Source organism: Narcine bancroftii, chromosome 7 (assembly GCF_036971445.1).
Source record: "Narcine bancroftii isolate sNarBan1 chromosome 7, sNarBan1.hap1, whole genome shotgun sequence".
NCBI classification, from domain to species: domain Eukaryota; kingdom Metazoa; phylum Chordata; class Chondrichthyes; order Torpediniformes; family Narcinidae; genus Narcine; species Narcine bancroftii.
The window spans coordinates 29,610,711-29,635,974 of record NC_091475.1 but is presented as its reverse complement, the minus strand read 5'-3'; the positions used below and the strand labels follow the sequence as shown (position 1 = coordinate 29,635,974).

At 46.3% G+C, this 25,264-nt stretch overlaps 1 protein-coding gene across 6 annotated transcripts in view; it reads right to left on the bottom strand.

Moving 5' to 3' along the window:
- Positions 1 to 25,264, bottom strand: part of caska (calcium/calmodulin-dependent serine protein kinase a) — a 309,385-nt gene that overhangs the window by 237,552 nt on the left and 46,569 nt on the right. For 4 of the 6 annotated variants that reach the window (XM_069889306.1, XM_069889307.1, XM_069889308.1 and 1 more), the window contains exon 2: positions 15,546 to 15,658. In XM_069889306.1, coding sequence (XP_069745407.1) covers positions 15,546 to 15,658 — 113 coding nt within the window. The other 2 variants (XM_069889311.1, XM_069889310.1) reach the window with 2 other exon arrangements.

The following is a 25,264-nucleotide window of genomic DNA, read 5'->3' as shown; positions in this document are numbered from 1 at the left end:
AAGTCTATTGATCTGTCTTGAACAAATTCAGTAGCTAAGCCTTCAAAACCCTTTGGGAAAGGGAATTCCGAATATTCACAACTCTCCAAGTAATTTCCTCTCACACTTCACAAATGGCCAACAGCCTATTCTGATATTTGATCTTCAGCTCAAAGGGAAATATCAACACTGCTTCAAACTCATCAAGCTACCACAAAATTTTGTATGTGTGAAATCAACACAGTCTTTCAAATTTGAGAGAATATAGGCCTCTTTGGCTTGGCTTCGCGGACGAAGATTTATGGAGGGGGTAAATGTCCACGTCAGCTGCAGGCTCGTTTGTGGCTGACAAGTCCGATGCGGGACAGGCAGACACGGTTGCAGCGGTTGCAGGGGAAAATTGGTGGGTTGGGGTTGGGTGTTGGGTTTTTCCTCCTTTGCCTTTTGTCAGTGAGGTGGGCTCTGCGGTCTTCTTCAAAGGAGGTTGCTGCCCGCCAAACTGTGAGGCGCCAAGATGCACGGTTTGAGGCAATATCAGCCCACTGGCGGTGGTCAATGTGGCAGGCACCAAGAGATTTCTTTAGGCAGTCCTTGTACCTCTTCTTTGGTGCACCTCTGTCACGGTGGCCAGTGGAGAGTTCGCCATATAACACGATCTTGGGAAGGCGATGGTCCTCCATTCTGGAGACGTGACCCACCCAGCGCAGCTGGATCTTCAGCAGCGTGGACTCGATGCTGTCAACCTCTGCCATCTCGAGTACTTCGACGTTAGGGATGAAAGTGCTCCAATGAATGTTGAGGATGGAGCGGAGACAATGCTGGTGGAAGCGTTCTAGGAGCCGTAGGTGATGCCGGTAGAGGACCCATGATTCGGAGCCGAACAGGAGTGTGGGTATGACAACGGCTCTGTATACGCTTATCTTTGTGAGGTTTTTCAGTTGGTTGTTTTTCCAGACTCTTGTGTAGTCTTCCAAAGGCGCTATTTGCCTTGGCGAGTCTGTTGTCTATCTCGTTGTCGATCCTTGCATCTGATGAAATGGTGCAGCCGAGATAGGTAAACTGGTTGACCATTTTGAGTTTTGTGTGCCTGATGAGGATGTGGGAGGGCTGGTAGTCATGGTGGGGAGCTGGCTGATGGAGGACCTCTGTTTTCTTCAGGCTGACTTCCAGGCCAAACATTTTGGCAGTTTACGCAAAACAGGACGTCAAGCGCTGAAGAGCTGGCTCTGAATGGGCAACTAAAGCGGCATCGTCTGCAAAGAGTAGTTCACGGACAAGTTGCTCTTGTGTCTTGGTGTGAGCTTGCAGGTGCCTCAGATTGAAGAGACTGCCATCCGTGCGGTACCGGATGTAAGCAGCGTCTTCATTGTTGAGGTCTTTCAATGGCGTGAAGCAAGGCTGTGTTCTCGCACCAACCCTCTTTTCAATCTTCTTCAGCATGATGGTGAACCAAGCCATGAAAGATATAGGCCTATATGCATTCTGCTTAGCCTGTCCTGCAATGGAAAACTAACCAATGCAGGATTTAATCTTCTAAAGTTTTGCTTTATTCCCTTTATGAAAAATGCCTCCTTTCTTATATCATGGAGATCGGACCTGTATTTAATAGTCCTGAAATAGTCTTGTTACGAGCCCAGAGGGCCCCAAAACCCAGAAGCAATAGATATTCACCGACAAATGGTTACTTAAATAAAAGTTACTTTTAAATTATCTTTAAACATGAAAACAGAATCACACTTTAACTTATCACTATTGACTTGAGAGAGATTCGTTGTACCCGGTCACCCACAACTGATTCCTTTTTTTAAAAATCAGTCTTGCTGAAGAAACTCAGGGCCCCTCAGGGTTCTCCAGATGATGACCTCTTTCTTTCAGGTCACCAAAGAGTTCCTTTTTGTTTCTCTTATTTCAAGTGAAACATTAGACAGCCAGTTCTCTCCTCTTGCATGAACTACAAGGGCTTTGACCAGGCTGAACTAAGCACTCACAACCTGTCTTCCAAATGGGGTTTTGCATAAACTTGCCAGCTTTTCCTATTCCAGTTGCTGCTGTTGACTGTAAAAGTGCAGATCTGATTTCTGTCTGTCTGTCTGTCTCTCACACACACACACACACACACACACACACACACACACACACACACACACACACCTCTTACAGCAAGTTCCCCTCCAGACAGAAGGCGGCTCCGACAAGCTCTTTCATTTGTTGCCCTTTTGTAAACAACAGTCCATTAGTGAAGTCTCTTGGCCACTCTCCAAAGCTTTTTCAAAGGCTCTGAGGCCCTGACATGTCTAGCATTAGCAGAGCTCCAATATTTTAAATAATATGTTTTAAAGTGTTTGTATGTGACTTACAATAACAAACCCTGCCCCAATATATCTTCAAAAAACATATCTATATTCTGTCAATCTCACCAAGACCCTGAATATTCATGACAAAACATCTATACTCTTTTGTATAAATCCTCTTACAATCGTCCAAAATAGCTTTCACCTTCCAAACTGCTTAATATTCACATCATATTTGCAAATCCCATTAAAAACACCCACATATGAAAGTTAACAACACTATTCAAACACTCACCATTTAAAAAAAGTACTCTTCTCTATTTTCACTACCAAAACAAAGTACTTTATTTTCCCACATTTTATTCCACCTGTCATATACTCACCCTTTCACTCAATATTCCCTTGAAGGCTTCTTGCATCCTACTCACAGCCCACACTGCCACTTAAATTTATATCACTGACTAATGTAAATATACATTAGTTGATCACATCCAAATTTTTGATATAGGTTATTTATAGCTGGGGTCCAATACTGATCATTGCGGTGGTCACTGATGTGACAAAGCATCTTATTTAGGATTGAAATACATACGATCATACTGATCAACTCCAATGTATATCACAATTAATAAGAGAAAGCATTAACAAAACACTAAAAGAATATGTAATTCACTCAGCATACAGGATGTATTGCCATGGTAAAGATGGAAAATGAAATCAAAATAGTGGCTCACTCAGCCTTAAATTGACTGGCTCAGGAGGTTACAAGAGACATCATGATGTCACAATGTGAATATGTCATTTGGAACGTGTGGGTTTTTAAAAAGATGCGTGTGACTGAGTAAAAGACTTTTACTGAACTTCAACTTAGTACATCTGATAATTTTCTCATTCTTCATTTTGCACTGTGACACAGTTGCTACATTGGGGACCCCAACGGGCTGAAAAGAATTTTGGACAACGCAGCAGTTTCACTCAAACCACGCGTCTTTTGGACCACTCAACCTGAAGCAAGTTCCACATTCACAAAACAGAAGTAGACACTACTAAGTACTATCACGTGGTAAGCACCCTCAACCTGGACATGGCTAATTGAGTAGTGGATTTCCTTCGGGACCCACCAACTATCGGCAAGTATGAAGCCCTAAAAGCCCTCCTTCTCCAGATTTAAGGTCTCTCACGGCGCGAGCAAGTTGCATGACTCCTCCCTATCAATGGGTTGGGGGACCGTGACCCTTTGGAGTTACTAAATGACATGTTGGCCCTGGCAAATGGCCATAGGCCTTGCTTGCTCTTCAAGCAGTTGTTTTTAGAGCATATGCCAGAAGACAGCCACCTCACGTTAGTAGACGAGGACCTTGATAACCCTTAAACAGTGGTCGCTTATGTGGAAATTGTGGCATGCAAAATAGCAAGTTGCAAGGCCCACAGAGATTAGTGCTACCTTACACCCAAAGGCCCAGGCTCCACGAGTACCAGCAACGAGGGCGCACATTTCCCCAGATGAGCACGACTCCGTGACAATGGCTATGGCGGATGGCCACTGTAACAGCCTACTCTGCATCTGGGAACAACTCTTCCAGCGCAAATTTCTAATCTACAAGTGCTGAGGTTAGCGTCCTTCCTCCTTCGGGCTTTAGACACCCGAAAGAGGAGCACAGGTCCGGTGTTCACTGCGGTGAACAACAGTTTGATTCGTATGTATGGCACATGAACCATACCCATGAAATTTGGCAATAACAAGTTTTCATGGAAGTTCATTCTTGGTGCCGTATTCAGGCCGTTGCTGGGTGCTGACTTCCTCAGAGCCCACTCACTGATGGTGGACCTAAAGGGTGCCAGTTGGTGAACACCACAATTTTGACTCGAGCAACAAATTTGCTAAACTTCTTGTGGAGTTTCCGGACATTGTCACTCTCAAGTTCTCCACTGCCACACCCAAACATGGAGTCACACATTATATCTTCACTCAAGGACTTCCTCTACCTCCCAGAGCCCGACCAGTTACGGCTTGCAAAACAAGAGTTCCACAAAATGGAGGAATTTGGTATAATTTGCAGGTCTGATAGCCCATGGGCTTCCCCGCTACATATGGTCCCCAAAGCCACAGGAGGCTGGAGACCTTGTCGGGATTACAGGTGTCTCAACGACGCTACCACTGCAGACTGCTACCTTGTGCCCCATATACAGGAGTCTTCAACTAATCTTTATGAGGCCAGGATATTTTCTAAAATTGATTTTTGCTTGGGTACCACCAAATACCTGAAAACCCAGAGGATGTGCCCAAGACGGCCATCATAACACCATTCAGCCTCTTCAAATTTTTGACAATGGCTTTTGGGCTCAAAAATGCTGCACAAAAATTCCAGTGATTGATGGATGCAGTGGGGCATGGCATGGACTTGCTTTTCATATACTTGGACAACATAATCATCGCAGACCACTCGCACAAAGAGCACCTGCAGCATCTACGCGCCACCTACAGGAACTTGGGCTAACTGTGAACCCTGTCAAGTACAAATTCAGGCAGTTTTCTATTGAATTCTTGGTTCATCAGATCAGTTGCCAGGATGTTGTTCCATTGCCTAGCAAAGTGGAAGCCATCCTCAAATTCACAAAGCCTAATACCATTAAAGGGCTCCAGGAATTGCTTTCTACACTCTGCCGCTCATATTATGATACCCCTCTTCGACCTCATGTCCAGCAATACCAAAGACTTGAGTGAACAAAGGAGACGACAGTAGCATTCCAGTAGACCAAAGATGCCCTAGCGAAGGCAACATTGCTGGTCCAACCACTAATGGACCTTGTTGATAGATGAATCCACTGCAGCAGTAATCAGGGTCTTGGAACAGTACACCAACAGACAATAGAAGCCTCTAGCTTTTTTTTTTAAAAATAGGCACCTCCACCCTCTGGAAACGACATTTGATAGGGAACTGCTAGCAATCAGATACTTCCACTATTTTTTGGAAGGCAGGGACTTCACAATTTTTACTGATCACAAACTGCTAACATTATTCTTTGAGAAGGCATCAGTTCCCTGGTCAGCCCATCAGTAATGCACCTATCTTACATAGATGGATCAAACACATCTCTGGTAAGAGTAATGTGGTGGCTGATGCCCTGTCCCTTCATTCAAGCAGTACGTGCCCTCTCTCCGGGTGCTCACCAAAGCTCAGCACCAGGACGACAAACTCCCAGCTTATAGAACTCCTGTCACAAGTCTGCAACTCAAGGATGTAACCTTTGGGCTGCAAGGTACCACTCTCCTGTGTGATGTTTCCAAAGGTCAGCCTCGCCCTATCGTCCCTGATACATGGAGACATTGCAATTTCAATGCCATTCACAAACTATCCCACACCTCAATTGGAGCGACGGTCTGCCTGATAGCCAACAAGTTTGTATGGCATGGACTCAAAAAGCAGATCATGTACTGGGCAAAGACGTGCATGGACTGCCAATCTACACAAGTGCAAATGCACATGAAGGCACTGCTTCAGCCTTTCCAGCCACCGCAGCGCGGATTCGACCACGTGCACGTCAACATTGTCAACCACTTCTGGTGTTATGAGGGTACTTGTTAATGGTCTTGACAGATTCACTAGAGGCCAGAGGTGGTTCCTATTTCTGCCTGGGTATCTCAGTTCAGCCTACCCACACAAGTCACCTCTGAAAGAAGCCCACAGTTTAAATGTCCACGCTCGGACATTTTGTCGCGACTGCTGGGAATGCAGCTCCACCACATGACAGCCTACCACCTGCAGTCAAATGGCCTGGTGGAGTGGTTCCATCGACACATGAAGACTACTCTGATAGTCTGCCTCTCGGGACCTGATTAGGTGGATGAGCTGCCCTGGATCCTCCTATGAAAAAGAACAGCACCCAAAGAGAATCTCAACCCCTCATCAGCAGAGTTGGTTTATGGAGCCTTGCTCATTGTACTTGGGGAGATTGTGCCCGCAGCAAATGGACAAGAGGTGCCACAAACTGAAGTCTGAGGCAGACTGCAGGAGCAGCTTGGAAAATTGGCCCAAGTTCTCACATCAAGGCATGGAACAACAACACCCTTCATCCCAAAGGAATTCCAGGACTGTGTGTGTGCAGAGGTGCACTTGGGCTACCCTTACAGAAGCCATATGAGGGCCCCTTCAGAGTGTTAGGAAACAATCGTACAACTTGTATACTGGACATTGGGGGGTGGGGGAGAATCCAGAGACATTTATGATTGACCAACTAAAGTCCGCCCATCATGACCCCCAATGTGAAGGAGCAGATGACCGCCCAAGAGCAGTGGACAGTAATAGCACCAGAGCTTTATCCTCCTATCGCCAGTACTTGTGGGCAGAGGGGGGCATGTAGCGGCTCACCAGAAGCTTGATTGAACCAGCTTGGAAGGTTCAGAGTAATGTCATGATGTCACAATGCGACAATACGATGACGTCATTTGGAATGCACGGGGTTTTAAAAAGCTGTGTGTGACTGAATAAATCACTTACTGAACTTCAACTTGATTACGTCTGATCATTTTCTCATTCTTCATTTCACACTGTGACACAGTAGCTACATCAGCAGTAAAATGGGTTCCTATAGATATACATACTTGTATATGCTATGTCTATATATGTTTAAGTGTATGTGTCTGTAAACACAGGGTGAGGTGTTGGGGGAGGGCATGGCATCATCAGCAAAAGGCAGTAAGAAGTGTGAAAATTCAACCAAAACTGCAGACACCGCATCAAAGAATTGCTACAGGATATTCTGAGTTCTTCCAGCATTTCTTTGCTCAAGATTCCAGCATCTGCAGCTTTTGTCCTCTGGATATGGAATAATACAGAAAATACTGTAAACACCAAGCACATAAAAAAAAAACAAAACAAAAAAAAAAACAGCATCTGCAGGAAGAAAAACAGTTAATGTTTCAGGTCAAAGACCCATTGTCAGAACAGGTAATACATTTTTCCTCTTTCCTTGTTCATATGAATGGACTTCAACCTGAAACATTAACTTGGATTCTCTATCTCAGCGTTTTCTCTTTATTTCTAGCTGAGAAATATAAATGCAAACCATGTATTTCTTCATCAGACTTTGTTTTGAGTAATAAAAGCTTGGAGTTGGTTTTCTGTGAAAGCTGAAAGAAAGCTTTTCTCACTTATGGTGCCTCATTATTATGAGATAAATAAATAAGATTGAAGCACAAAATTTGTTTCCACTGGTATATGAGCACCAGGGGATTATAGCCTCGAGATTTTGGGTCATAGAATCAAGACAGGAATGAGGAGGAACCGTTTCTCACAGAGTAGTGAATTTGTGCAAGAAAGGCTGCCTTATTAAATAGATTTAAGATACAGATAAAATTGATCGATTTTTGTGCATCAAAGGGGAATGAAGAGTTATGAGGTAAAGGCAGGCAAGTAAAATAAGTTGGTTAGTGTAGCGGTTAGTGCAACACTGTTACAGCTCCAGCCACCCAGGTTCAGATCGCGCGCCGTCTGTAAGGAGTTTGTAAAATCTCCCCACGTCTGTGGGTTTTCTCTGGGTGTTCCAGTTTTCTCCCACCTTTAAAAAATATGCAGGGGTTGTGGGTAAATCTGGCATAACTGTGGTCTCACAGTTCAAAAATATGCGATATAAGAGGGCCGTGGGCTTGGGGGCACTTCCAGGCTCCGCATGCTTCTCTCCCCCACCAAAAAAAAAGCTATGCCCTTGCTCAGTTTCCCAGGCAGAATTAGGACCTTGGTGGGAAGATGACTGATAAATTGGTGGTGGTTGGGAGGAAAGTGTGCGCAGGCTCCAACATTAAGAACCAAGATGCAAAGTCAGAACACCCCCTGTCAGAACAAGGCCACGGGGAGACAGGAGACCGGCAACTAACCAAAGAGTGTTCCACCAGCCTATCAGCGGTGGGGAGGTGTTGGGTATCAGCGGTGGGGAGGTGTTGGGTATCAGCGGTGGGGAGGTGTTGGGTATCAGCGGTGGGGAGGTGTTGGGTATCAGCGGTGGGGAGGTGTTGGGTATCAGCGGTGGGGAGGTGTTGGGTATCAGCGGTGGGGAGGTGTTGGGTATCAGCGGTGGGGAGGTGTTGGGTATCAGCGGTGGGGAGGTGTTGGGTATCAGCGGTGGGGAGGTGTTGGGTATCAGCGGTGGGGAGGTGTTGGGTATCAGCGGTGGGGAGGTGTTGGGTATCAGCGGCGGGGAGGTGTTGGGTATCAGCGGCGGGGAGGTGTTGGGTATCAGCGGCGGGGAGGTGTTGGGTATCAGCGGCGGGGAGGTGTTGGGTATCAGCGGCGGGGAGGTGTTGGGTATCAGCGGCGGGGAGGTGTTGGGTATCAGCGGCGGGGAGGTGTTGGGTATCAGCGGCGGGGAGGTGTTGGGTATCAGCGGCGGGGAGGTGTTGGGTATCAGCGGCGGGGAGGTGTTGGGTATCAGCGGCGGGGAGGTGTTGGGTATCAGCGGCGGGGAGGTGTTGGGTATCAGCGGCGGGGAGGTGTTGGGTATCAGCGGCGGGGAGGTGTTGGGTATCAGCGGCGGGGAGGTGTTGGGTATCAGCGGCGGGGAGGTGTTGGGTATCAGCGGCGGGGAGGTGTTGGGTATCAGCGGCGGGGAGGTGTTGGGTATCAGCGGCGGGGAGGTGTTGGGTATCAGCGGCGGGGAGGTGTTGGGTATCAGCGGCGGGGAGGTGTTGGGTATCAGCGGCGGGGAGGTGTTGGGTATCAGCGGCGGGGAGGTGTTGGGTATCAGCGGCGGGGAGGTGTTGGGTATCAGCGGCGGGGAGGTGTTGGGTATCAGCGGCGGGGAGGTGTTGGGTATCAGCGGCGGGGAGGTGTTGGGTATCAGCGGCGGGGAGGTGTTGGGTATCAGCGGCGGGGAGGTGTTGGGTATCAGCGGCGGGGAGGTGTTGGGTATCAGCGGCGGGGAGGTGTTGGGTATCAGCGGCGGGGAGGTGTTGGGTATCAGCGGCGGGGAGGTGTTGGGTATCAGCGGCGGGGAGGTGTTGGGTATCAGCGGCGGGGAGGTGTTGGGTATCAGCGGCGGGGAGGTGTTGGGTATCAGCGGCGGGGAGGTGTTGGGTATCAGCGGCGGGGAGGTGTTGGGTATCAGCGGCGGGGAGGTGTTGGGTATCAGCGGCGGGGAGGTGTTGGGTATCAGCGGCGGGGAGGTGTTGGGTATCAGCGGCGGGGAGGTGTTGGGTATCAGCGGCGGGGAGGTGTTGGGTATCAGCGGCGGGGAGGTGTTGGGTATCAGCGGCGGGGAGGTGTTGGGTATCAGCGGCGGGGAGGTGTTGGGTATCAGCGGCGGGGAGGTGTTGGGTATCAGCGGCGGGGAGGTGTTGGGTATCAGCGGCGGGGAGGTGTTGGGTATCAGCGGCGGGGAGGTGTTGGGTATCAGCGGCGGGGAGGTGTTGGGTATCAGCGGCGGGGAGGTGTTGGGTATCAGCGGCGGGGAGGTGTTGGGTATCAGCGGCGGGGAGGTGTTGGGTATCAGCGGCGGGGAGGTGTTGGGTATCAGCGGCGGGGAGGTGTTGGGTATCAGCGGCGGGGAGGTGTTGGGTATCAGCGGCGGGGAGGTGTTGGGTATCAGCGGCGGGGAGGTGTTGGGTATCAGCGGCGGGGAGGTGTTGGGTATCAGCGGCGGGGAGGTGTTGGGTATCAGCGGCGGGGAGGTGTTGGGTATCAGCGGCGGGGAGGTGTTGGGTATCAGCGGTGGGGACGTGTTGGGTATCAGCGGTGGGGACGTGTTGGGTATCAGCGGTGGGTGGGGACGTGTTGGGTATCAGCGGTGGGTGGGGACGTGTTGGGTATCAGCGGTGGGTGGGGACGTGTTGGGTATCAGCAGTGGGTGGGGACGTGTTGGGTATCAGCGGTGGGTGGGGACGTGTTGGGTATCAGCGGTGGGTGGGGACGTGTTGGGTATCAGCGGTGGGGACGTGTTGGGTATCAGCGGTGGGGACGTGTTGGGTATCAGCGGTGGGGACGTGTTGGGTATCAGCGGTGGGGACGTGTTGGGTATCAGCGGTGGGTGGGGACGTGTTGGGTATCAGCGGTGGGTGGGGACATGTCAGGGATTGGTCGCAGCCAGCATTTTTTATAAGCATCATTTAAATGCTTATAAAGCCTTCCCTTGTTTGTTGTTGCTTAAACATTGATACAAGTGATGTTCTGTTTCTACTGGGCTGTTTTTTAAAAAAATGACCAGTTATCCAAAAATTCAGTCCCAATCTTTCTGCATGGTCAGAGTTGTACTGTACGTAATCTTTTTTTCTCTTTCTTCTTTGGCTTGGCTTCGCGGACGAAGATTTATGGAGGGGGTAAAAAGTCCACGTCAGCTGCAGGCTCGTTTGTGGCTGACCAGTCCGATGCGGGACAGGCAGACACGATTGCAGCGGTTGCAAGGGAAAATTGGTTGGTTGGGGTTGGGTGTTGGGTTTTTCCTCCTTTGCCTTTTGTCAGTGAGGTGGGCTCTGCGGTCTTCTTCAAAGGAGGCTGCTGCCCGCCAAACTGTGAGGCGCCAAGATGCACGGTTTGAGGCGTTATCAGCCCACTGGCGGTGGTCAATGTGGCAGGCACCAAGAGATTTCTTTAGGCAGTCCTTGTACCTTTTCTTTGGTGCACCTCTGTCACGGTGGCCAGTGGAGAGCTCGCCATATAATACGATCTTGGGAAGGCGATGGTCCTCCATTCTGGAGACGTGACCCATCCAGCGCAGCTGGATCTTCAGCAGCGTGGACTCGATGCTGTCGACCTCTGCCATCTCGAGTACCTCGACGTTAGGGGTGTGAGCGCTCCAATGGATGTTGAGGATGGAGCGGAGACAACGCTGGTGGAAGCGTTCTAGGAGCCGTAGGTGGTGCCGGTAGAGGACCCATGATTCGGAGCCGAACAGGAGTGTGGGTATGACAACGGCTCTGTATACGCTTATCTTTGTGAGGTTTTTCAGTTGGTTGTTTTTCCAGACTCTTTTGTGTAGTCTTCCAAAGGCGCTATTTGCCTTGGCGAGTCTGTTGTCTATCTCATTGTCGATCCTTGCATCTGATGAAATGGTGCAGCCGAGATAGGTAAACTGGTTGACCGTTTTGAGTTTTGTGTGCCCGATGGAGATGTGGGGGGGCTGGTAGTCATGGTGGGGAGCTGGCTGATGGAGGACCTCAGTTTTCTTCAGGCTGACTTCCAGGCCAAACATTTTGGCAGTTTCCGCAAAGCAGGACGTCAAGCGCTGAAGAGCTGGCTCTGAATGGGCAACTAAAGCGGCATCATCTGCAAAGAGTAGTTCACGGACAAGTTTCTCTTGTGTCTTGGTGTGAGCTTGCAGGCGCCTCAGATTGAAGAGACTGCCATCCGTGCGGTACCGGATGTAAACAGCGTCTTCATTGTTGGGGTCTTTCATGGCTTGGTTCAGCATCATGCTGAAGAAGATTGAAAAGAGGGTTGGTGCGAGAACACAGCCTTGCTTCACGCCATTGTTAATGGAGAAGGGTTCAGAGAGCTCATTGCTGTATCTGACCCGACCTTGTTGGTTTTCGTGCAGTTGGATAATCATGTTGAGGAACTTTGGGGGACATCCGATGCGCTCTAGTATTTGCCAAAGCCCTTTCCTGCTCACGGTGTCGAAGGCTTTGGTGAGGTCAACAAAGGTGATGTAGAGTCCTTTGTTTTGTTCTCTGCACTTTTCTTGGAGCTGTCTGAGGGCAAAGACCATGTCAGTGGTTCCTCTGTTTGCGCGAAAGCCGCACTGTGATTCTGGGAGAATATTCTCAGCGACACTAGGTATTATTCTATTTAGTAGAATCCTAGCGAAGATTTTGCCTGCAATGGAGAGCAACGTGATTCCCCTGTAGTTTGAGCAGTCTGATTTCTCGCCTTTGTTTTTGTACAGGGTGATGATGGTGGCATCACGAAGATCCTGAGGCAGTTTACCTTGGTCCCAACAAAGCTTGAAAAACTCATGCAGTTTGGCATGCAGAGTTTTGCCGCCAGCCTTCCAGACTTCTGGGGGGATTCCATCCATACCTGCTGCTTTGCCACTTTTCAGTTGTTCGATTGCCTTATATGTCTCATCCAGGGTGGGAACCTCATCCAGCTCTAGCCTTAGGGGCTGTTGAGGGAGCTGGAGCAGGGCGGAATCTTGGACTGAGCGGTTGGTACTGAAAAGAGATTGGAAGTGTTCTGACCATCGGTTGAGGATGGAGATCTTGTCGCTGAGGAGGACTTTGCCGTCTGAGCTGCGCAGCGGGCTTTGGACTTGGGGTGAGGGGCCGTACACAGCCTTTAGAGCCTCGTAGAAACCCCTGAAGTCGCCAATGTCCGCGCTGAGCTGTGTTCGTTTGGCGAGGCTAGTCCACCACTCATTTTGGATCTCCCGGAGTTTGCGCTGAAGATGGCTGCATGCGCGACGGAAGGCTTGTTTCTTCTCTGGACAGGACGGCTTTGTAAGGTGAGCCTGGTGGGCAGCTCGCTTCTTTGCCAGCAGCTCCTGGATTTCCTGGCTGTTTTCGTCAAACCAGTCCTTGTTTTTCCTGGAGGAGAAGCCCAGTACCTCTTCAGTGGATTGCAGTATGGTAGTCTTCAACTGATCCCAGAGGGTTTCAGGGGACGGGTCCGTGAGGCGGGTTGCAACGTCGAGCTTTGCTTTGAGGTTTGCCTGGAAGTTTCCTCTCGCTTCGTGTGACTGCAGTTTTCCAACATTGAACCTCTTTCTGGGGGCTTTATTGTTCCTGGGCTTTGGCTTGAAGTGAAGGTTGAGCTTGCAGCGAACCAGCCGGTGGTCAGTGTGGCATTCCGCGCTAGGCATGACCCTGGTGTGGAGCACATCTTGTTTGTCACTTTCTCGCACCAGGATGTAGTCCAGGAGGTGCCAGTGTTTGGATCGGGGATGCATCCAGGTGGTCTTAAGGCTGTCCCTCTGCTGAAAAAGGGTGTTTGTAATGACAAGCCGCTGTTCTGCGCAGAGCTCCAACAGGAGGCGCCCATTGTCGTTGCACTTGCCGACGCCATGCTTGCCCAGGATTCCTGGCCAGGTTTCTGAGTCTTTGCCGACACAAGCGTTGAAGTCGCCCAGGATGACAACCTTGTCGGCTGTAGGGGTACGTTGGATGAGGTTGCGCAGGTCGGTGTAGAACTTGTTCTTTTCTGCTGGTTCCGCCTGGAGGGTTGGAGCATAGACACTGATGAGGGTGATGTGACGCTTGTTTTGAAGTGGGAGTCGCATGGACATGATTCGGTCCGAGAGGCCTGTCGGAAGGTTTTCGAGTTTGGAGGCAATGAAGCTCTTGACCATGAAGCCTACACCAGATAGGCGTCGTTCATCCGAAGGCTTGCCAGACCAGTAGAGTGTGTAGCCCGCGCCGCGTTCTTGGAGGCTGCCTACATCTGCCAGGCGGACTTCACTGAGAGCGGCTATGTCGATGTCAAGTCTGAGGAGTTCATGTGCAATGAGGGCAGACCGACGTTCAGGTCGGTGACTGTCAGTCTTGTCTAGCATGGTTCTGATGTTCCAGCATGCTAGCTTGAGTTTGTGAGCATCTTTTGAGGGGGAGGACGTGGAGGGGGAGGACGTGGAGGGGGAGGACGTGGAGGGGGAGGACGTGGAGGGGGAGGACGTGGAGGGGGAGGACGTGGAGGGGGAGGACGTGGACCTGTCCTCGGGCCTGCGCAAAGGAGCTTTTAGGTGGAGTGCAGTGCGCGCAGTACTGGCCCCACCCTTTACACCCATGGTTCGTGTGCCGTGGCCAAGCAAGCTGGGACGTGGCAGCGAGGTCCTTGGGTCGTAGGTTTTATATCGGAGTGGCCTTCTCCTATGCAGGTTTCTTACCCGGGCTGGAGGGGCCTGCCTCCCCTCCTAGGTCGGTCCATACTGCCCGGTCCGGGGCCGAGGCCGCCGCAGTTCACCCTGTGCCTGGACTGGGGCCACCGCCTCCCACTCCCTGCCCGGACCGGGGCCTCCGCCTGCCTCACTCGACCGAGGCCAGGGCCGCCGATCCGGGCAGGAGCAAGGGGGAGACGGCGGCCCCAGTCCGGGCACAGGGAGAGCAGCAGCGGCCCCGGCCCCGGTCCGGGCGAAGGGTAGACGGCGGCGGCCACGATACGGGCAGGAGCAAGGGGGAGACGGCGGCCCCGGCCTCGGTCGAGTGAGGCAGGCGGAGGCCCCGGTCCGGACAGGGAGTGGGAGGCGGCGGCCCCAGTCCAGGCACAGAGAGAGCAGCAGCGGCCCCGGCCCCGGTCCGGGCGAAGGGTAGACGGCGGCGGCCCCGATACGGGCAGGAGGAGGTGTACGTAATCTATATACACAATATACTAACACACGAGTGCGTTTATGTGTACACACACACACACACACACACACACACACACACACACACACACACACACACACACACACACACACACACACACACACACACACACACACACACACACACACACACACACACGGGCTCATGGGCTGAAATCATTACTTTTTTTAAGAAAAATGCAGTTAGTAACAGAAGTACAGAAGAAACCAACTAAAATTGACTGTTCATGGGTAAGGGGGCCATAGCCAAAGAAAATGCTCCTCTAAAGAATCTTTCTTCATAAGCTTTGAAAAAGAGCTATCATCATAACTAGTTGTCGAGCCTGCAATCAAGAAAATTCACTTCTGCCCATGGGATTCATCAGGAGGGTACACACTTTTTCTTTATAAAAAAAAAGTGAGTCCAAGATCCTCCACAATACCACAAAAATCAGGCCAATTACCTCAAATACATTAGATTTTAAAATAACAACCTTGACCTTGCCTTTTTGTCAGGGTGCATTCAGGGACCGTTGTTCATTACATAAACAGAAGCGCCCTATCCATAACTAGAGTCTATTTAAGGTTACAGAAGCCCATTTTGGATTGTATTCCAGTATGCTTTTTAAAATTATTTCACATTATATGGAAAATTCCATGTTTATTGACGATAACCAATTCCAGTGAGATGATGAGTGCTGAATAGTCTCCATAAATCATGGAGGGTGTAAATAAAGATAGTCCTCATTAAGTGCAAGTTAGTGTCCGAGGACTAGAGGATTGCTAATGCTTTAGCTGTTCAAGAAGCACAAACCTAATAATTTAAGGCCAACGACCTTTGAGGTAGCAGAATCCATACTGAATCGCAAAGTTGTGGATTTGAGTAACATTCCAGGAACTTGAGATACATTCTGGGCAAAATATTTCAAGTAACCATTTTTGAAGAAATTAAGTTGCAAAAAAAATTTTAATTCATAAATGTACAATAAAAATATAATAATCATATACCTTCTGTACTCAGGCCAGGACTGGAGGTGAATTTGGCCACATCTACAATCTTCACAGCAAACTGCTGCCCTGTTTCTCTGTTAATACATCTTCGCACAACACTGAATGGTCCTCTGCAATTCAAAGATACAAAATTTAACTATACATTCAACTAAAAAGTCCAAAGGGTATACGTTCAAAAGCTGGAATAATAGGCAGATACAAAAATGAATGAACAGTAACAGTCAAGTCTACAAATCAAAAGTCTGCATAAAACTTAAGAATTTATAAGAATACACAAAAAAGATTAGAAGCTTTTACACTTCAGCTAATTTTCATTATCATATGCCTCTTAAATATTAATTATCCAACCAATCCACTTGTAGCTTTAGTCACATTGCAATGAACAGGCTCTTTGACCCATCCCATCCATGGAAACCATGTTGGCATTCTGATCTAGTCCCATGTGATCAATACCCCATGCCCTTCCAATTCATATACCTATCAAATTATCTTTTGGACATCATAATTGGACTCAATTTTATAGCAATACCTCTGACAACTCTTTCCAGATAAGAATTATCTTTTGAGAGGAAAAGTTGCCCCTCAGGTCCCTCTTATTATGAGGTCCCAACTATTTTACTCAACACTCAGTCCAATGAGGCCAACTGTACCAAACACCTTTTTCACCATCTTGAACACTCAAGTTGCCTCTTTTATAGAACTTTTAGTTATGGAACCCATCTATACCATTAGTTTTTGTGTTCTACAACTTTCTCATTTATTGATCAAGTCCTGCTCTGGTTTGACTTACCAAATTGCAGCACTTTACACTTGGCAGAGTTCAATCCCATTTGTAACACCTTGGTCCACTTTTCCAACTGATCTAGATCCTATTGGATTCTACACCACCAGCAATTTTGGTGCAATCCATAAATTTACCAACAATGTTAATTACACTGACATCTAAATTGTTATACAGATCACAAACAACAGTAGACTCAGCAATGATCCATGGAGCACACCTCCAAATCTCCAATTTTCCCTGGACCCAACACACCAATGACATCATGAAGAAAGCTCATCAATGCCTCTACTTTCTCAGGAGTTTGTATCAGAAACCCTGGCAAATTTCTACAGAGGTGTGGTGGAAAGTGTGCTGACTGGCTGTATGAGAGTCAGGTATGGGGACACCAATATTCCTGAGCGTAAAACCCTCCAAAAGGTAGTGAATACAGCCCAGGACATCAGGAACAGCTGCTACCCCTCCACCATCAAACTCCTCAATGACAAACTCCATCAGAGACTAATTTAAGAACTCTTACTTGTGGACTTCATTTTCTTTTTGTTCTCTCTGTATTGCATAGTTTGTTTACATTAGTTACGTTTACAGTTCTTTGTTTACATGTTTATGCTTTGTACAGTTTTTTTGCACTACCAATTAGTGGTAATTCTCTCACTTCCCAGGGGAAAAAAAAAATCACAGGGTTGCATGCACTCTGACAATAAATCTGAAATATAACTGAAGAACTTATTTTGCCTGTTCTGACTTTGCATCTTGGATCTTAATGTTGGAGCCTGCACACACTCTCCTCCCAACCACCACCGATTGATCACAAACACCTTCCCACCAAGGTCCCGCTTCTGCCTGGGAAAGCGAGGAAGGGCATAGCTTTTTTTTGGGGGGGAGGGGAAGAGAAGCATGGGGAGCCTGGATGTACCCCCAAGCCCACGGCCCTCTTATATCACATATTTTTGAGCTGTGAGACCACAGTTATGCCCGATTCACCTACAACGCCTGTATATTTTTAAAGGTGGGAGAAAACTGGAACACTCAGAGAAAACCCACACAGACATGGGGAGAACTTCAAGGATGCTGCCTGCCAGATCCATTTCACATCTGCTTTTTGCTGTTTTCTCTATTAAGCATACTTTTATATGTCTTATTCTCCGAGGGATTCGCTTGATACTGCTATAATGTGATTTGTGCGTTCTTGGTTTTCAAACTAAAGCCTCATTATCCTCTCATCAACTAGGGTTTCCCTGTTTGCCTGTCCTGCCCTTTACCCCAACAGGGACATGCTGTCCCTGAACTCAGCATTTCACTGTTGAAAACATCCCAGATTTTTGGAGACATGACCATAAAACTGCCTGAAATTGAATTAAGAACCACAAGTCAAAATATGAACGAGTTAATTCTGTTAATTTCCCATATTTTCAGTTGGATATGCTGAATTCTGACTTTGCATTCTTTATACAAGCTTGTATTATTTTGTGTTAACTAATTCACCTGTCAAATAGCTTTATAATTCTATCGAACAGAGAGTCCTTTGTGCAAAGGATAAATTGCTAATTACATAATCAGCATTTCATTAGATGTACTAGAGTAAGATGGCACTAAATTTATAGGCATTGGGGGCAACAACACATTTTCATTGAATATCGCTGACCAATTGGCTGCTGGTTCTCAGGGCACCGTCAGTAATCCTGTTCCTCACTTATTTCCCTGCAACCAATTCTCTCCTGCATGTTAATCAACCCCCACTCTCCAGATTATTCTGCCAAACAAAATTAACTAAGCAATGTAACCATTCAGATTGAATGCACTTCTTTTGATTTAAATAGGGAAGTAAATTAAATCATCCAGAAGAAACTAACATCGTTAATGGTTGAACACACAAATTCCATCAAGCAGCATCGGAGGACAGGATTGAACTCAGGTAGGAGCCCCGAGATAGTAGTTCCATCTGATGCACCATTGGGCTGATAAACTTCAACAGAGCACAAAGCGTGCATGTCCAACACAACCGATGTCAAGCATATCTAATACAGGTATGTGCTGCTTAACGTCCACGATACGTTCTGTGAAATTGGGTGTCATGAGATGTGGATATTGTGCGAACACCATATTATATACTTAGCAAAGCCACATAGAATGCAGTTGTGTACCTGTAAACTTTTTATTTTTAAGTAGGAATTAGTGTGGGGACTAACACGGGGTTGTGGGGAGAGTGGGGACTGTGGGCATCAATCTTCATTCCACCACAAAAAAGGAATATCTCAAGAAAGCAGCCTCTATTATCAAGGACCCTCACCACTACTTCCATCAGGAAGGTGGTACTGGAGCTTCAAGATAAACACCCAACAGGGCTCAAACAGCTTCTTTCCCTCAGCCAGCAAGTTTCTAAATGGACAATGAATTACAGGCACTACCTCACTTTTTCCTCTTCTTTCCACTAATTTATTTAGTTTATTAAATAATATAATTACAGAAACACTGTGACGCTGCTGCAAAACAACAAATTTTGTGACACGTTCATGACAATAAATTCTGGTTCTTAACTGTTCCTAAACCTAGTGGTACAAGTCTTGTGCCGTCTATACCCCTTTCCTGATAGATGTAGCAAGAACAGAGCACGTGGATCCTTGATATTTGCTGCTGGTCTCCAAAGCGTTCCATGTATATTTTCTTGGTGGTGGGGAGAGTTTTGCCTGTGATGCACTGGGCTACATCCATTCCCTTTTACAGGGCTTTCCACTCAGAGGTAATGGTGTCCCCATATCAGGTTGTGATGGAGCCGGTTAGCATGATTTCCACTACACATCTGTAAAAGTCTACCAAGGTTTTCAATGTTATATCAAACTCCTGAGGAAGTAGAGGCGCTGATCTGCTTTCTTCACAATGATATTTGTGTGCTGGGTGCAGGAAAGGTCCTCAGAGCTAGTGACTGCCACAAATTTAAATTTGATCACCCTCTACACCTCTGACCTCCTAATTATCACTGGGTCATACTCTTCTTGTTTTCCCTTCCTAAAGTCTGCAATCAGCTTCTTGGTTTTGGTGACATTGAGTGTGAAGTTGTTGTTCATACACATACAACGACTCAGACTAGTGTTGAGCTGTGTAGTTCTCATCAAGATTTAATGGTAATTAGTGGGATACAATTTTTCTCCCCTCAATTTCAAATTCTTCAATTACAAATGGGCATTTTAAAGAAGTTACTTCAACTCCTTAACTGCAACAGTTCCAACAAAAGAATTACATTTAAAATACCCATAAATTCCTGGAACCAAGCGGAAAGGACAATTTCACCCAGTTATCAGATTTTGATTTAGTACCAGCAAAAGACAGTCCAATTCACTTCCTTATTATCGGAGTCCATCAAAAATGTAAGAAAAATAGCATAGGTTTTATAGAGTTAACTGTTAATGGACTATTATTCATGATTGCAAAAAGGAAAGGCGACATGTTTGCCATTACAAAAAAAAGTGTAAAAATTTGCTGCACAAAATATAGTTATACAACCCCCCACCCCCCACCACCACCACCACCAAGTGCATCAGAGTTCTTTGAAATATCCACTTTCCATGAGTCAAATTCTCGGCTCTTTGCCCACAAATAAAAGGTTATTTCTATTCAAATATTGCGTATTAAAATTACCACTGAATCAGTTTTAGGGAATCTACCATATTTCATATTATCATTCACTTTTAATAAAATGGATCTGTGTTAACATTAATATTTAGGTTAATGTTAAGCTGTATTTCATATAAAATGTCTTAAAGTAAGTTGTAGAGTTAAATGTATTTCTAGAGGGGGAATTGTGGACTGGTACAGAGTCACACATAGGAAACAAGGTCACAGCACATTCACAGAGAATCACTGTAATCAGAGGGTTTATTCTTGCAGTCGACATGCCTGGAAAGCAGAGCCACAATGGAACAGTGTTCTTAATTGAAATTTAAGTACCAGGTGTGGTTCTTAAAAACAATCAAGCCTCTTGAACAAAGATGAGGTCAGAGGTTGTTATGGATATAGAGTGATTTTAGAAAAGGCAAGAAGCTTTGCAGAAATGAAACTAAAATTGTTAAGAGTTATATGGTTTCTAAGAATTGAGAATGACCTCATTGATGATGTAAATGTCACATGATTTGGAGAAACATTATCAAATTCAGACATTTTTGGATCAGTTCAGAAGTCAAGACCCTGTGAGACACACACAGGAGTTGGAATCTTTTGGAAAAACAGGCTTTATTAAAAATTGTTATTCTTATTATTATATATTATATATTATCCAACTGCACGAAAACCAACAAGGTCGGGTCAGATACAGCAATGAGCTCTCTGAACCCTTCTCCATTAACAATGGCGTGAAGCAAGGCTGTGTTCTCGCACCAACCCTCTTTTCAATCTTCTTCAGCATGATGCTGAACCAAGCCATGAAAGACCCCAACAATGAAGACGCTGTTTACATCCGGTACCGCACGGATGGCAGTCTCTTCAATCTGAGGCGCCTGCAAGCTCACACCAAGACACAAGAGAAACTTGTCCGTGAACTACTCTTTGCAGACGATGCCGCTTTAGTTGCCCATTCAGAGCCAGCTCTTCAGCGTTTGACGTCCTGCTTTGCGGAAACTGCCAAAATGTTTGGCCTGGAAGTCAGCCTGAAGAAAACTGAGGTCCTCCATCAGCCAGCTCCCCACCATGACTACCAGCCCCCCCACATCTCCATCGGGCACACAAAACTCAAAACGGTCAACCAGTTTACCTATCTCGGCTGCACCATTTCATCAGATGCAAGGATCGACAATGAGATAGACAACAGACTCGCCAAGGCAAATAGCGCCTTTGGAAGACTACACAAAAGAGTCTGGAAAAACAACCAACTGAAAAACCTCACAAAGATAAGCGTATACAGAGCCGTTGTCATACCCACACTCCTGTTCGGCTCCGAATCATGGGTCCTCTACCGGCACCACCTACGGCTCCTAGAACGCTTCCACCAGCGTTGTCTCCGCTCCATCCTCAACATCCATTGGAGCGCTCACACCCCTAACGTCGAGGTACTCGAGATGGCAGAGGTCGACAGCATCGAGTCCACGCTGCTGAAGATCCAGCTGCGCTGGATGGGTCACGTCTCCAGAATGGAGGACCATCGCCTTCCCAAGATCGTATTATATGGCGAGCTCTCCACTGGCCACCGTGACAGAGGTGCACCAAAGAAAAGGTACAAGGACTGCCTAAAGAAATCTCTTGGTGCCTGCCACATTGACCACCGCCAGTGGGCTGATAACGCCTCAAACCGTGCATCTTGGCGCCTCACAGTTTGGCGGGCAGCAGCCTCCTTTGAAGAAGACCGCAGAGCCCACCTCACTGACAAAAGGCAAAGGAGGAAAAACCCAACACCCAACCCCAACCAACCAATTTTCCCTTGCAACCGCTGCAATCGTGTCTGCCTGTCCCGCATCGGACTGGTCAGCCACAAACGAGCCTGCAGCTGACGTGGACTTTTTACCCCCTCCATAAATCTTCGTCCGCGAAGCCAAGCCAAAGAAGAAAAGAATATTGTGTACTGAATACATCTACCTTCTACCCATACAACAGGATGTGTACTTTCAACTAATGCTGAAAACATGTTCGATTGGATAGAACTATTTATTTGCTATTTTAGAGAAATTTAATTTTGGCCCAGATTTTAGCAATTGGATCAAATTATTATATTTATGACCTATAGCTTCAATTCGTATCAATTTACACAATCAAAATGTTTAGTTAGGGGAACACGAAGGATGCCGATTAAGTCCCTTACTTTTTGACGTGGTGTAAGAACTTCTAGCAGCTGCTCTACAACAGTGTAGAGAATTTAAGGGAATAACCAGATATGGAATTGAGCATAAAGTATCTCTTTATACACATGATTTATTTCAATCCAGAGATTTCCATACCTAATGTATTAAATAATAAATAAGTTTGTTCAATTAGGACAACTTTCAGGTTATAATGTAAATTTATATAAAAGTGAACTCTTACCTTTAAAAGGAACCTATTTCCAAGTATTCTAACTTTCCATTCAAGATAGTTAAGGACCAATTCCAATATTTAGGAATTATAATTACAAAAAGTCAAAAATCTTAAAGAAAATTTTGTTGCATTATTTAATTAGATTAAAGTGTTTCTGTCTGGATGGTCTCCACTTTCGATTACATCAATTGGATGTATTAATTCAATTAAAATGAATATATTACTTCAATTTCTATATCTTTTTCAAGCTTTACCAATTTTAATTCCCAAATTATTTTTCTACTCATTAGATTGGATTATTTCTTCTTGTACAACTATGAATAAATAAAACCCATCTTCAGAAGATTGATTACTCAACCTACAAGTTTTTTCCTCACTCAATTTTTCTGACATTACTAACTTCTGTGGTTCTGGCTTTGCATGATTCTTTAACTTAATATCCAAATACTGCACAACAGTAGATCTCAAACAAATATTTTTCTCTCAGAAAAACGGAACTGCTGACCTATTAATAATAATGAGCTATCATCTATTTGTATAGTACAATGTACATGTAGACTGAAATTATTACCTTAATTGATGACATACAAGACCCCCTTCCCCATTTTTATTGGGAAATTTATATAAGACAGCTAATTCAATCCAACAACTATTGTGAATATTCTCAGAAAACTTTCACCTTTTGAAAGAGAGTCAATGGAACTCCAAAATCCAAATACAGTATAATTTTGTATTTTATTACAGCTATTGTTCCAATTTTTTTTTTCGAATTTGCCTCCAGAGCTGATATTTCTTTTAGCTACATCATTACACTTCCCATAAACTCGTTAAGTTACGTACTCTTCGTCTGCGATTTTCTATGGCAAAGTTTCTCTCTACCCTTTGGGTTTCAATGCAGTTTAGAAATTCAGCAAAAGTTTGCATCAAACTGTTAAACCACATGGTGGCACTAATTGATGGCTTAATGCTCTAACAAGTAATGAAAATACTTTAATAATATGGTTTTAGGATTATTTTCTTGTACATTTGTTTGTAAGTGCCTATTAAATAATTGTATGAATGAAAATGAAACTTCACGGTAAGGGAAGTTCAAAGAGATTTCAATTTTTGTAGAGTTGTTAAATACCTGTAGAAGAGGAATTCTTACTTCAGATAGTCTGCACAGCCTGAGAGGACACATTCAGGATCTCTGGGCCAATCACTTACTGCAGGTTCACTCTCTGGAACACCAATCTGACATCTACAGCAGTAACCTTAGTTGCAGTAGTTGAAAAGGTGCGCACCACTGGCTTGCCAGTCTTGTGCTCGAAGCGTCCACAGAATGCCTTAAGCTCATCAGGGAGGGATGCACTGTCATTTGCTATTATGCCCGATTTTACTAATTGACATTTGATTATTTGATTAAGTAGCCAAAACACTCAAACATTCTTGGCACCTTGAAATACTAAGCCCAAGATAGCAAAACCTGGATTTTTTTTGAAGTATACTTTCAATGTTAAAAATTATTTGTGCATAACTGACAACATGACTTCCACGGGCAATGTATTCATTTGAACAGAATTGTTATTCAATGATTTTTATTTTAAGGATAAACACTGGCAAGTTGAAGGAACTCTTGGCGCTTTCTGCCCTCAGCTGCATGTAGAAAGCCCAATTGCACAACAGATTTAAGAGCAGGCAGGTTTTCCCCAATGCACTTTAACTAACATCATTAAGTAGCAAAAACACAAAGCTGGAGAAACTCAGCAGGTCAAGCAGTGTTCTTTATACAACAAAAGTATTATTTTCTGACCAATGAACTACACAAGATCTTGTATGTACTCTGCTTTGCACATTTCCCACATTGCAACAGACTTCATTATTTGTAAAGCATTCATGCTTGCTGAAGTTATGATAGCTCCTGTACAAATGCAAATTCCCTTTTTCTTTCAAACATCGCAAAAATAGTGGAATAATTTTTAATGCCAATCTCCCTGCATACTCCATTAAACTATCTCCCAGATGGAACCCTAGGTCCTGGAGTGGAATTTGAATCTGCAACTTTTTGATTCAGATGTTAAACTCTTTCTTCTTTGGCTTGGCTTCGCGGACGAAGATTTATGGAGGGGGTAAAAAGTCCACGTCAGCTGCAGGCTCGTTTGTGGCTGACAAGTCCGATGCGGGACAGGCAGACACGATTGCAGCGGTTGCAGGGGAAAATTGGTGGGTTGGGGTTGGGTGTTGGGTTTTTCCTCCTCTGCCTTTTGTCAGTGAGGTAGGCTCTGCGGTCTTCTACAAAGGAGGTTGCTGCCCGCCAAACTGTGAGGCGCCAAGATGCACGGTTTGAGGCGATATCAGCCCACTGGCGGTGGTCAATGTGGCAGGCACCAAGAGATTTCTTTAGGCAGTCCTTGTACCTTTTCTTTGGTGCACCTCTGTCACGGTGGCCAGTGGAGAGCTCGCCATATAACACGATCTTGGGAAGGCGATGGTCCTCCATTCTGGAGACGTGACCCATCCAGCGCAGCTGGATCTTCAGCAGCGTGGACTCGATGCTGTCGACCTCTGCCATCTTGAGTACTTCGACGTTAGGGATGTAAGCGCTCCAATGGATGTTGAGGATGGAGCGGAGACAACGCTGGTGGAAGCGTTCTAGGAGCCGTAGGTGGTGCCGGTAGAGGACCCATGATTCGGAGCCGAACAGGAGTGTGGGTATGACAACGGCTCTGTATACGCTTATCTTTGTGAGGTTTTTCAGTTGGTTGTTTTTCCAGACTCTTTTGTGTAGTCTTCCAAAGGCACTATTTGCCTTGGCGAGTCTGTTGTCTATCTCATTGTCGATCCTTGCATCTGATGAAATGGTGCAGCCGAGATAGGTAAACTGGTTGACCGTTTTGAGTTTTGTGTGCCCGATGGAGATGTGGGGGGGCTGGTAATCATGGTGGGGAGCTGGCTGATG